Source organism: Callorhinus ursinus, unplaced genomic scaffold (assembly GCF_003265705.2).
Source record: "Callorhinus ursinus isolate GAN/ISIS: 27379988/994484 unplaced genomic scaffold, GSC_fseal_2.0 scaffold11, whole genome shotgun sequence".
Classification (NCBI taxonomy): Eukaryota; Metazoa; Chordata; class Mammalia; order Carnivora; family Otariidae; genus Callorhinus; species Callorhinus ursinus.
The window spans coordinates 3,831,328-3,844,768 of NW_027397073.1; the positions used below are offsets into that span (position 1 = coordinate 3,831,328).

The 13,441-nt window shown below is 39.7% G+C and overlaps 1 protein-coding gene across 6 annotated transcripts in view; it reads left to right on the top strand.

The window, feature by feature from the left end:
• FBXO15 (F-box protein 15) overlaps positions 1-13,441 on the top strand; it is a 47,540-nt gene that overhangs the window by 11,634 nt on the left and 22,465 nt on the right. For 4 of the 6 annotated variants that reach the window (XM_073898035.1, XM_073898032.1, XM_073898034.1 and 1 more), the window contains exons 4-8: positions 2,278-2,520; positions 3,061-3,285; positions 6,686-6,812; positions 8,292-8,374; positions 9,333-9,475. In XM_073898035.1, the coding sequence (XP_073754136.1) occupies positions 2,278-2,520; positions 3,061-3,285; positions 6,686-6,812; positions 8,292-8,374; positions 9,333-9,475 (821 nt within the window). The remainder of the gene's footprint in view (positions 1-2,277; positions 2,521-3,060; positions 3,286-6,685; positions 6,813-8,291; positions 8,375-9,332; positions 9,476-13,441) is intronic. The other 2 variants (XM_025886693.2, XM_073898033.1) reach the window with 2 other exon arrangements.

Below are 13,441 nucleotides of genomic sequence, written 5' to 3' on the forward strand. Positions count from 1 at the left end.
CTCTCTCTGTCAAGTAAATAAGTAAAATCTTAAAAAAAAAAGATGTGCTCAACCGACTGAGCCACCTAGGCGCCCCTGCATATGTTGAATTTTATTTTTAAGAGTCATTGTCTGATTTTATAGTTAGATTTCATAAAGGGCGTACTAACACTGTTCATCAGAACATTAAATTGGCCCCGTTTTGTCAACAACTTGTTTGAATTTTGTCTGTGCCTGACTGGTAGTCAGAATAGCTAACTATGCCCTTGTCCTCAAATCCACCTTAGTTTTTTAACAGGATGGGTGATCAAGAAATGACTGTGTTTGGGTTTTAAGTACTTGTTAGAAGCATCTTATACTTGACATTTGTATTTTATAAATAATCGAGCGGAACAATCTGCACAGCATTTTAATTCTATCAAATGTTCTTTTTAGGCTTCACTTGTGGTAAATACGGTAAGCTGCCGTGTGTGAAAGTGGTTCTTCATACAGACGTTAGGTGTAGTTCTAACTGAAGGTGTGTGGGGTTTGGGGTTCGTGCTCTGCTCCCCCTACCCCCAGTGTTTGCTCTAGTAGTTTGGGAGCACTGGTGCATGGGCAGGAATAGACTCAGCTGCAGTTCTGTGGGGCCCCGTGAGAAATTTGGGAACACTTCTGTGGAGTAAGATGATGAGTAAAATAAATTGAAGAAAATACGAACAAGCTTTTATGTAAAGGGAGTTTTTAAAAGCGCCTACTCAAGGGATTTTGGCAAAACAGTGTCAGATTTACCTACATGGACTCAACTCATCATCATTTTGCAACTCTTAGCTCACGTATGAAAGGCCAGACATTTCTGAACTGAGAAAATAAATACCTGAGGGCAGAAAACTTGGTGTGAAAGGATTGTGTGGGGTGAGAAATGATTTCAGAGTGCTTACTAGCAAGAGTGTTGGTAGGGGTCAGATTGTGGGTGAGTCTGTTGGGAAGTCCGTGTACTGCCTGCATCAGGGAGACCCATGTGCAAGTGGAATGTCTGCGAGGTGCCCCTTGCTCTGGGGTGACGACCAGCTGACGGAGTGCGGGCTCACCTGTGGAGCGTGGGGCATGCCTTCTCCCCACTGCCTCTTGGCCACTGGCCAGCTCATCCCACACTGAACTACACAGAAATGTGGAGACATAAATTAGCACATCATTACATTTACTTATGTAAAGCTCACCTTCCACTGTAGGAGATTGATTTTAGCCCCGCCTCAGTTTCCCCCAAGAGAAGCTTCTTTCTTTCCCTGAAGGAGAGCAGTGGCTGGGAGAGAGGTGCCTTGGGCTCTGTTCAGCTGCTCATTGCCACTGTTCCTGTGACTTCTCCTGGGCCTCGGGGTGTGATGGGCACGAGGGACACACAGGCTGTGGCTCAGAGCTGAATTTGGAGTCAACTTGGTAGCTGATGGGCTCTCTGCATTTGGTTAAATTTCTTGGTTTCCTCAAGTTGATTTCTGTGCTACTGAAGAGGCTGAGAAGCCCAGGGGGTGGGAGGGTGGGCTCTGGTTGAGGCTGCGTGGGTACAACCCTGGGCCTACCGTTTCCTCGACTTACACAGACTGGCCTGGGCCAGATCTTTGCACTGGGGCCTCATTACATTTTCAGTTCTGTGGGGACAATAATAGTAGCTACTTCATGGGTTTGTTGATGATTAAAGTAGTTAACGTTTATAAAGGGCTCAAATTATGCTTAACACAGTGCTCAAAAAATACTAACTGTTGTTATTTTTTTCTTCATTTTTTTCATTCATTATGCAGTGAATTTTTTCACTTTCTTCTCTTTGTGCAAGCATAATGTGTTCCTTGTGGAAAAATTAAAACATAGAAATCAAAAATAATATACCGTTCCATTGCTGCTGACATTTCTCCATGTGTGCCTGTATATATGGTTCCTTTCCAATCCTTTAAAAATGTATATACTTAAAATAACACAATAGGAATCACCTTGTATATTTCTTGTTATTTTTCTATAATCTGTTATTCCATTATTGCTGTAGGATGGCAGTGGTTTGGATGATGCCACATACCATGAGATCACTCATTTTAACTTGACCCTGGGAAACAAGCTTTTCCTTTTACTACATGTTTCTGGGGTTGATGAATCTGAAACACTTACCTCAAACTGCAGTTCACTTCAACACATGAGCGACTGTAAATATTCAGTTTGATTCATTCGTGGACTCGGGCTATTTAAAGAGATCATGCATCTCTAAGGTAATATATTGCTACTGCAGCGGCATGACAATGTGTCTTAGTTAACGTAGTTCCTCTTCTCCCCCAGTTTTATTTGGATCAGAATCTATTCAACTGCATTTTCACCTAAAAGATCTAACTGGAAAGTTAACTCAGCAGAGACGACTGCTGTATCTATGAACTTACTGTCGGTTGAGGATAAAGAAGCTGGATACTGGAAGAAAGAATATATCACAAAACAAAGAGCATCTGTAAAAGCAGCGCTAGCTCAGGTTCTCCAGCCTGTCAACACTTACACAGGCCTTCCAGTCAAAACCAAAGAGGCCCTCAGGTACAGAGCACCCTCTTGAGCCATGCGCATGTGGCTACTTGAGGGCCCCGTTTAACAGTTATGTGCACGTCACCATAAAAAGAAGGATGGTGTAAGCTCAGGGTATTGGGTGTATAAGGATGTATGTGCAGGTTATACTGTGAGGGATGGTCTTGATATATTCCTGTGTTCCTGTGCATCTGCTAGCTGTATAGCATTTCCTTATTCCATATAAATGGTCTGAAGTTTTTATGAAAAGCAGAAATAACCTAGTAATCTGGTGTAGTAAAGCAATAGCATCCAGAGCATCCTTCCTTCTGGGCAGAACTTGGTCTTGTCTGTGTGTTGCTAGTTCCGAGAACATGGTAGGTGTTCAGTGAATGTTTGTGAGGTGAGGAGAGACGCTCTATAGAGAGGACCATTGATGAACAAAAAATTTATGTCAGACACCTTCTGAGAACTTCAACTTTGACTTTTTAGGACCTAGATACTTTAGAGATGATATGTAAAATTGACCTTAGCATTTTTTTTTTTTTTCTGCAATGAGGCAATCATTTTTAGCTTTTCTTTCTGCAGAATATCTGGTTTAGGTTGGGTAATTATACTGAAAGAAAAAAATGGAAAAGAGTACATCATGGAGCACGTTGACCTTTCCATAAATGATTCATCAGTGACGATTATGTGGTATGGCAAAAATTGGCCACAGCTAGCCACGTTGTCAACCTTAGATTTGTGTGGTATGATGCCAGTTTTTATGGACCGGTCTAAAACCCCCTCCAAAAATGGGTAAGTACTCATTCAACAGAACCTTTGGGTGAGAACATCTTATGTATAAATACTAGTTGCCATTCTTATAATTTAAAAAATACCATCAGCGTATTTTAATTTGATTGCATCTTAAAGATGTCTCTTGCATCCCAGATCACTATAGAATAGAAAAAGAATGGATTTATAACATTTATGATTAGATCTAAATTTAGGTTCCTCATACCTTGGTTGTCTATAACAGAGAAGAGTATTCTAATTAACAAAATTCCTAGGTGATTGATGGCTAAGGTTTTGAGCTTTTTAGTTTTAACCATTTTAAGACAAAGATTTATACAACTATTATATCTTCTTTAGTAAATGGTACAGTAATCATAGTTTAAACATTAGGCCATAAGGTAATAAATCTTATGTTTATGCTCCTTTCTGTTGAACTGACGGGGATGTGTGATCTTGTGCAAGTAGCTTAGTCTCTCTATGCCTCAGCTTTCCCGAGTGTGGAAGGGGGGTGGTGATGATGGCAAGGAGTATTTAGCATGCACGGCTGCTGTGAAGAAGATCAGAAGGTTTCACTGTAAAGTGCATCAGTCAGATCCATGTGTGTCACCTTGCTGATGTGCATGGAGTCCTTACTTAGGGGCTCTGTCCTCAGGAGCTCTGTGCTGCGTCCATATGCATTACAAGTCTCTCCGGCTCACTCTTCTGCTCATTAGTCACTTTCTCCAGGACGCTACCTGCTGTAGTGTCCTGACCTCCTGAGCAAGTGAGTGCACCTACATAAAAGGCACGGCAGATGTAGAGGTACAGAGGTTGCAGCTACCTTCTCCAGGGTCAATTGCCTGCCCTCGACTGCCTCCTTCGCTGCCTAGCATCCTTTGACGTTGCCATGGCATTTACCACGTCATTGTTCCTACCAGCCTGTGTGCTGGGGTTCCACCCCTGGTTTCTCTCACAGGTCACATGTGACCTTGGGATGGAGGTGTTGTCATGGTGCGACAACATTCTTTCATGGTTTCCCTGGACGCGGACACATTTTTGCAACTCTGTAACCCAGGACCTTGTTTTAGCTTCTCCTCTCTGGGGCTGATTCTTTGAGGATTGTTTCAGTGATTAGGTTTCTACTTGTTGTGCTGGGAATGTGAGAGCATTGGGCTTCTTAGTGATGATAAAGCCAGGTCTCACTATAATCTGAAAATAACCTTAATGCTATGAAGAATAACATGTGAATAATTTTCCCTGATTATGTTACTGAAGATATTTTAGAAGCATGTTTAATTTTTTAAATGATAACTTTATTTGGATAAATTCCTGAAATTTCATATGGTATCATGATAGACACCAGATTTTTCTAATGTAGTGTTTGAAATGATGTTTGGAAAATCAGTCCACCATCTCTGTACTAATTTGACTGAACAATATGTTATTTGGCATATCATGAAATATTATTTATAGGCATTAGGACAACATTATTAACATCAATTAAGATAGTCATGGAAGACGAAGTGGATAGTGTTGAATTATAAATCTCAGTTAAAGATATTTTGCTCCTGAAAACTGCCATCCGGGTCAGGAATACTAGATACTGCACAGTGAGAGAAGTGCTAGAATTTATTGGGAAAATTTAGTGTAATTTATTTCCATTAAAACTAAGTAGACTTCAGCCAGCATTTGATAAGCTGTGGAGAACAGACACTAAAAGTGTTTTTTAGGAATCTGTTTTGATGGGCTCTTTTATTGCAAGTTGGAGAGCAAATGCCTTTATCGTGCAGAAGTACAAACCCCATATGCATTTGTGTGACAGCAAAAGAGAAACTTGGTGATTGTTATTTGGGTATTTTTTGTTTCCTCCATGAGAAGTTTCTCAAGAGCAGCAAAAGCCTTATTTATGTAATTTGCAATTTGAATTTTCCTGTAATTTTTACCATTCTAGTCCGATTCATTAAATTTTCTCTTCTGCAAGTGTTCTCCATTTTGTGGTTTATGCTATACTTCTCCAAATTTGGGAAAAATGTTGGGTAAACATTAGCCTTCATTTCTCTCTGTGGCCTGTGAGGCCAAGGCACATGAGGACTTAGCCCGTTCTCTGTGGGGTTTGTTTAAACTGCTCTGGAGCCATGGTGATGAGTATTCTCCTTTTGGGCCCACTGAAGAGTGTGAGAGGAGGCTTTTCACGCCCCACCTGGCCTCGTCTGTCTACACAGGCAGTGACTACCATTTCTGAGCACCTTAGGTTTGGATCTAAGGTTTCCTTGATGCCAGACGTAGGTTCCTAACCCTTTGTTTGGCTTCCTCCCCATGTAGTCTACCTATGCGGGGTATATTTTTAGGTCACACATCACGCACATGCTTGCCAGCCACCTCTCCCTAACCACTGTGGTTTTCAGCACAAAAAATCCTTTGAAAATTGAGGGAGAGACCAGGGTAGTCTGGAAGCTGTAGATCTGGTTCTGATGCTTAAAGCCTCCCCCTCTCATGCTCCCACTTGGAAACAGTACCACCGCTGAACTCCTTAGTTTTCTGATTCTTTTACTTAGGGAACATTTGAATACCTGTCTCCTGCCAGCTGGTGTCTTAGGAGCTGGAGGAGAATGCTTGAATGCCATGTGGCCCCAGCTCCTTAGGGACTTGCCTCTAATGCTGAGCTATGTTCATTGACCACTGAGATCTCATCTCCCTTATAATTTCCTAAACTATCTCTATATCCCTGGAAATGACAGACATCTATGTTTACCATTATAGTGCTTATAGAATGTTTCATTCTGTTGTTTTTACCTCTTATGATGAATAGCAGAGTTTCCTTACACCTGAGTTGTTACCCTTAGACACTAATTCTAATACAGAGTTCACAGTGGATCTTCATGACAATACTCAGGATTTGGGTTTAAATTCATTTTCTAATATTAAAATTTTCACTCTCTCTGAGTTATCCTTGATAATAACTTTAAAAGGTATATATATCTATATATATCTGCTTCCAGACAGCCTACTGAGACCACCTGCTTTTTTGTCATTTAAAATATTTCATCTTTGCTTATGCATTATTTCTCTTGATTAGGAATACATATGAGAATCTACTTTTGATGGTGACATTGTGCTGGGCTCTGAGGGAAAGAGGAGAAAAGATGGTTCTTTCTCACCCTCATGATTCTTCCACTTACTTCTGAATGGGCTGTTGAGTTGAGAGTAAGAGCAAGGAGGAAGGGAAGGAAAACATAGTTGGGTGAGAAATTTGGGTGTGTCCATTTTCCTTTTATTTATAGGAGTTTTTATGTCCCCTGACCCTCCATGCACCATTTATTAGCAAGGTGCACATTATTAGCATGCTCTTTAAAAGTATTTTTAGATACACTAGACAGGATTGATAACACTCCAGATGTGAAAGCTCATTTCTCTTTCCTTCCTTTGGCATGGATGTTCAAAGACCTCGGTGGCATTCTTTAATTGCAAAGTACAACCTGAGTAATTTAACTGAATCCACCATGATTGGCTGGGACAGACTCATTCGGATCTTCTGTCTACACCCAGGCCTCCTGGTGGGGCTGTGGAAGGTAAGGTTCGAGTCCCTGCCTGCTCTGTGCCATCTTCCTCCCAGCTCCACATTGACTCGCCATGATGTATGACACCGAATGTGAGGTCCCTCCAACTTTCCACTAACGACATTCTGTTTTATGTTCTAACAACTTCATTTTTCTAGCTAAATGACCCCCTGTTCTGTGGAGGCCACTCGCCTGTTCTGCTGTCAAAAATGACAGGTAACCTGTTCTTGCCTGCATGGTTTTGTTTGCATTCTCCCGTCTGTGTCATGGGAGTCTCCCCCTTTCTCCTTCCCAGCAGTCCATGCTCCTTCCTCCTCTCACAGCCCGTGTCTGCCAGAGTGTCTCTTACCGTGTGTTTACCCAGTCTCCACACATATTTCTGATCCCAGACGTGTGGCCCTGAGTGTAATCTGCCCTCCGGGGACAGTGTCTAAAGAGTTCTCCTTTCCCACTAGATGAGGTTTCTTTTATCACGGGGTGAGGCTGTTGGCTGGCTCCCTCCTCTGGGGTTACTTTCTGGGCAGTCACTTCAGTGAAGAGCGTAACAGTGTGATGTTTCTCTGTACACCACACGTGTGTGGAGATCTGTGGCCTTGGTCTGTGGTGGTTTTAAGATAGCAGTTCACAAATGTGTTGCTGAGAATAACAGTCCACAAGTCTAAACGATGCTAGACAGAACCAAGATCTACAGCATCATCCTCTCGTCATACTTTGTCTTTCTCAACCTGCTGAGGCAGTCAGTGTTTCTATCCCTCCCTCGCTCTCTGCGTGAGGGTGACTTGTGGCCCAGGCAGCAGTTGGCTTGCTGGGCATTTCCTTGACTTGATTCATTAGTTGGTGTTGGCTCATGTAGTTATGAGGACCCTGGTTGGTCCAGTTGTCCTCTGGCTGGCTACTGGAGAGCGGTGCCTCAGATCGAACATTCTGGATTACCTCCACCAGTCAATGTCAGCTGTGAATTTGGGGAGAGATGGATGTCTGTTCCTCTACAGTCACATTTGCTACTACTCAACCTGGTGGGTGAATCTGTTCATTCCCACTGGCTTTGCCAAGTCAGGCAGGTACTCGAGAGGAACCTATGCCACTAATGTTAAGTATTTGTGGAATTAATCTTGTATATGTGAAGGTCTTACCACTGTTGTCCTTATTTTGGGAAAGAGTTTGAAAGAACCTGGAACTAACAATGTATATTTTCACAATTGTGTATGATAGAGTATTTTGATATTTCACAAGTGCTAGGATGTTAATTCTTTTGGTACTTCATGCTCTGCGTATTTGGGTGAATTGTGGTCCTGCTGCCAATATGACATGTAATTCTTATGGGATAGTAATAATGTATTAGCAGTAATAATGCATTAGTATTGTGGTAATCTTACAGTTGTAAGAAACTGCATTTATTTGTAAGATGAATATGCTGCAATCTTCACAACGACCTTGTGAAAAATTAAAATATTTCAGTTGAAAATGTATTCTTTCTAATTAATTTTTCAGAGGGAGGAAGAACTGGCTTTTGTTATGGCAAATCTTCATTTCCATCACCTTGTGGAGAAGAGCACGTTAGGCTCAGCCACTGTGTATGTATTTATATGTGGGTGTATTAAATTTTTGTAGAGTCAATGTAAAGGATTAGAAGTTGATACCATCTTAATATCCTGAGAATAGCTACAAGGATATTCTGTTTTTAATCAGTAGACACAAGCCAACAGGCATAATTACTTAGCTGTTGCTAAAATAATTGGATTATTCATGATTACATATTTGCTTTATTTGTTCTGGGTTAAGGATTATGTCCCTAGAAGGATATTATTTATGGGGGCAGGATAGTGTCATTACTGCAAGATGCCAGTGCATCAAGATGCTTCCCGTTCTCTGCACTAATGTGAGTTTTCATATCTTGCAAGGCACGCAGACCCATGGCTGAGTTGGGTCTGCAGATGTGTTTTGCTTGGTTAACACAGTGTGTGTCTTTCCATGAATTTGAAGGTCTTCAGGTGGGGAGTATGCTTTTCATTTCACGATTGCTCTCAATACTCATTTTTTAACAATTATCTGAAAAGCTCCTAAATGCTTTTGAGTTTGTTACCTTACAAAGTAAGGTTTTTCTTACTGAATAAAACTTGGTTCCTCATAGCTTTGGGTCTTCTGCGTGGGTTCCTGATCTGTAGGTCTTTTGTTTGGTGCATTTTCCTGCTGCGCAGCTCTATCCTCTGGTTATTGAGACTTCTGAGGAGCAGAGTTGTCTCTGTAGAGCTACTGTCCCAGGCAGATCCCGGAAACGTATTCATCTGTGGTCATCTTGTGGATCCTTACTTAGGGAACTCATTCCTTTGCCTGTTTTTATAGAAGACGGTGAAAGGAATACAAAGCATTTCTTCTGAGTTCCTGGTGTGGAAGATTATCAGGAACTGTGTAGAGGATTGATAGGAGCTGGTGTTTGGTTGGATATTAATTTTTTTAAAGAGTATTTTCAGTTTACACATTTTTATCTCTGGTGTTGACAAACTTGTGTGTATGTTTTGTTTTGCTTTTTAGCCCCTACGAGCTACCTCCTCATACCCCCCTTTTGGATGACAACCCAGAGTGCGGACTGCATGGCTACCAGCTCCATGTTGATATGCACAGCGCTGGAATTTTCTACATGTGTGGTACATTTCGCAGTCTCTTTACCAAGAAAGGTGAAACTAATTCAGTTTTTGTTTCAGTATGAAATTAAAAGGTTGGAGACAATATGGGGACCAATTTTTATATCTGAGTTAAGAATTGTCTCTTCACTGATCATCTGTTGGCACTCCGTCTTCCCATACCCATACCTCATCCTAGGACTTGTGGAATCCCATGGCCGGATCTAGTCCCATTAGCCTTGGACTCCATCTCCTTCATTACCATCTTTCTACCTTCTGGAATATTCTCTACTCATCTTTTCTATAGATAATCTCCTTACTGTTTTGCCCTGCTGTGCCTCCTCCCCCTCAAACTTCTTCCCTTCTTTCTCAAAGGAATTCAGTAAACTTGCCCACAGGGCCAGTGTAGCATCTGTCCAGGATAAGAATAAAGAGAAACCACCCTTCTGTATATACTGCGTCCATGTTTATCATGCTCACCAAAGCTGAGACAGAGACTAGGGTAGGCTGAGAGGGAGGAAGCCTCGGTGAGTGAAAGGGAAGAAGGAATGTAGAATGCCCCCTGTTCTGCTTTGTCTCCATTTTTTCATCCTTTTTTTTTTCCTTAAAGATTTTATTTGTTTTACTAGAGAGAGAGAGAGGGAGAGAGCACAACAGGGGGAGCGGCGGAGGGAGAGGAGAAGCAGACTCCCCGCTGAGCAGGGAGCCCGGTGCGGGGCTCCATCCCAGGACCCTGGGATCATGACCTGAGCCGAAGGCAGACGCTTAACGACTGAGCCACCCAGGTGCCCCTCAAGTTAAACATTTTTGGTAATATTTTATAGGGGAAATTTTATACTTCATTTTTGAACATCCACTTCCCCAGAATTCTTTCATTTGATGGATTTGACATCCATTACTAATCCTTGCCTGAATCAATTTCTTTTAGCATTTAGAAAATGGTAATTTTCTAATTTTTGGTGATTTTCTAATATTTCTACATTTATTAGTTGAGATTTTCTAAAGAAATTCCCCACATCAACTGGTGAACTCCTGTTGTGGCAGGGTAAATGACCTTTCTCTTTTGATCACCAATGCTCAGATTAAGGAATTGATGTTATCATCATCTCCTGTGGTGGAAATTATTTTGAGTGCACTCTCTCTCTTTTGTCTTTTGTTGTTTAGTGTCATTGTGGACTCTTGGTTTTTTATTTATTCAATAATTTATAGATAATTACAGACATTTTTCTTTTTGAAGCTAAAATTGTCCTTAGTTTGATCATTGGGATCTACTTCGAGCTGGCTTCTGTGCCCTTTTGATACACCCACATTAGTCTTTGAGTCTTTGTTTTTTGACTCAGGATTTCTAGGTTTTTCTATGCTTGTTGGCATTCTTATTAGAATTATGTCAAATATATATATTGACCTGAGGTGAATTGACGTCTTTGTTGTTGAATTGTCCTACCCAAGAATGTGGTTTGGTTTTCATTTTGTTCAAAGATACTGACATGTCTTTTAGGGTGTTTCAGAATTTTCTTCATACTAGTTTTGCCTATTTCTTGTTAAGATCTTTAGTATTTCATCTTTGTTACTTCTCTTTCATTGTATCTTCCAGTTGTAATGTTTTATGTGGCTTTGGTCTCAGGCCATAGATTAAGTTGGAATGTATTCCTTCCTACCTCTGGAATTTTTTGGAGGCTTCTACATGGAATTGGTAGTAGTTCCCCTTAAATGGTTGGTGGAATTCACCTGGGAGCCATCAAGGCCTGGAGCTTTCTTTGTGGGAAGGTTTTTAACTTCAATTTCTTTTATAGAGAGAGGGCTACTTAAGTTATGTTTCTTCTTGAGTGAGATTTGATATGTTGTATCTTTTAAGACATTTGTCTAAATATTAATTATGTTAAGATTGATCAGTGGGTTAAGGAGTTTTTTGGCTTGCTCCTTCTAGTACAAATTTCTCTGTGAATGTTCACCAAATGATGGGCACTTATATCCATTATTTTATTAGAGATTGCAAAAATGATGTTTCCCTAGTTCAATCATTCCCTCTATGCCCATTATCTAGGATCCTTCCGTAAAGAAGAGTTTTCTCTCATCAACTGTTTAGTTAACTGAAATATGATTAGTTTGGGAAGGGCAGGGTACATGCTTGAATCTTTCTCTTTATTTACAGAATAGTGATTAATGCTCTAACAATCTTCAAAGATGACTTAGAGTTTTTTTTTTTTTTTTGGCAGGGGGGAAGTATTATTATGAACTCATAGATAAAAAATGTAGTTTATGTGTTTTAGTCTATTTTCAGTCATTATTCCTTTTATAGTTATTGTGATGCTCAAATTGTCGTCTTCTGGGGTCTTTTGACATGACTCTAGTCATCTTTGGTAGCTTGCTTGCACTCTAACACGACCAGATACCTCGGGCTCATCTTGTCTGTTTCTTGCACAGATCTGGAATTATCTTTTCCCTAGGAGGTCTGGTTCCTTTTAGTTCCACTACACTATGGTATTTAGAAACTATAATCTGGATCCTGGAGATGCATGTTGCTCTTTGGTTTTCATTCCTTTTAGCGTTTTCCGTAGGCAGTGCTAAGAAAGTTTGTACATTTTATAATGGGAAGAAATAAATCATGCATTCGTCTAAATGAAAGATTTTAAGGTTTTTAATTAACTTCTTTGACTAAGTACTTGGTATCTCTTTCTCATGCTGAAAGTCTTTGTCCCAAACAATATCAAAATATAGAATAATTTTAGAATAGCAATATTGATATTGTTACTAATAATGAACCCATTGAATAATGTTCTTTTAGTTAAGATTTTCCTGTGACTCTTTATGGGCTTAAGATACCTCATGCCAGAGAGTTAAATCACCTAAAGTAATTCTCCGTGTGGTTGTGCTACCACTTTGACATACAATCAGAGTGATTTGTTTCAGTTGATTTTTTTAATTTTTCAGGATTGCTTTCCTTCTATTTTTACATTAAAAAATTTACATTCCACATTTATGTGGTTTATAGTTGAAACTATAAAACAGGGGATTTCAGGGAGGTTTACTTCTACCCTTGTCCTTCATCCCTCCTTTTTCTCCCTTTTTTCAAAGGTGACCCTGTATATTGGCCTTTGGCTTATTCTTTAAATGCTCTTTTCTGAATATATGATGCTATATGTCAGTGTATTTATATTTCTCCCAGTTTATTAAGGCATATTATACTCCTTTTTAAAAGTTCCTTGCTTTTTTCCAGTTGGTAATATATTCTGAAGATTACTCTTTAGAATGACATAGAGATTTTTCTCATTCTCTCTTTTTAAACCAGCTATAGGTAGGTAGTTTTTTAATGGTTTCTTTCTGTGGTTTCCAGTCGTTGCTGTTGCAGGTAGTGGTATAGTAAATATATGGCCTTTTTCATACATCCTTTTATATTTTGCCAGTTTGTCTTTGGAATACTTTCTTAGGAATAGGATTGCTAGGCCAAAGGGCAAATGCACATATTATTTTGAAAGAGACTGTCAAATTCCCTTCTATGTGGGGGAGGGGGGATTCCTAACTTAATAGGGATAAGAAGTTAATAAAATATTTTATTACTAGGGATGTTTGTTCTAGGTTTGTATTATGTGTTCATACAAGGTAGTTTAGTCAAGGAATTTTTTATTCCTAAAGTAGTTGGATTTTAAAAAAAAAATATTGGAGATGGTTGTTAAATGTTGTCAAATACATCTTAGGGCAACTATTGATGAACATGTGATTCCGTCTTCTTTATGCTATTAATGTAACAAATTTCCTCAGTATATCTTCTAATGGTAAACATCTTGGAACCTCTGATAGAAGCTTCTTATGTCATATGTATGCTTATTTTTAAGTTTCTGTTGGTATTTAGTGTTTTTTCCATTTACACTCAGATTATTTATAATTTCATTTTTTAAAATCTGTTTCTGATCTGGTTATAAGCAGGTGTTCTACTTTACATTGAATCAATTTTTAGTATTTGTATGATTTCCTAGAAAGTCATCTGTTTTCTTTAGGTTTATTTTGATCTCTTTCTAGCTT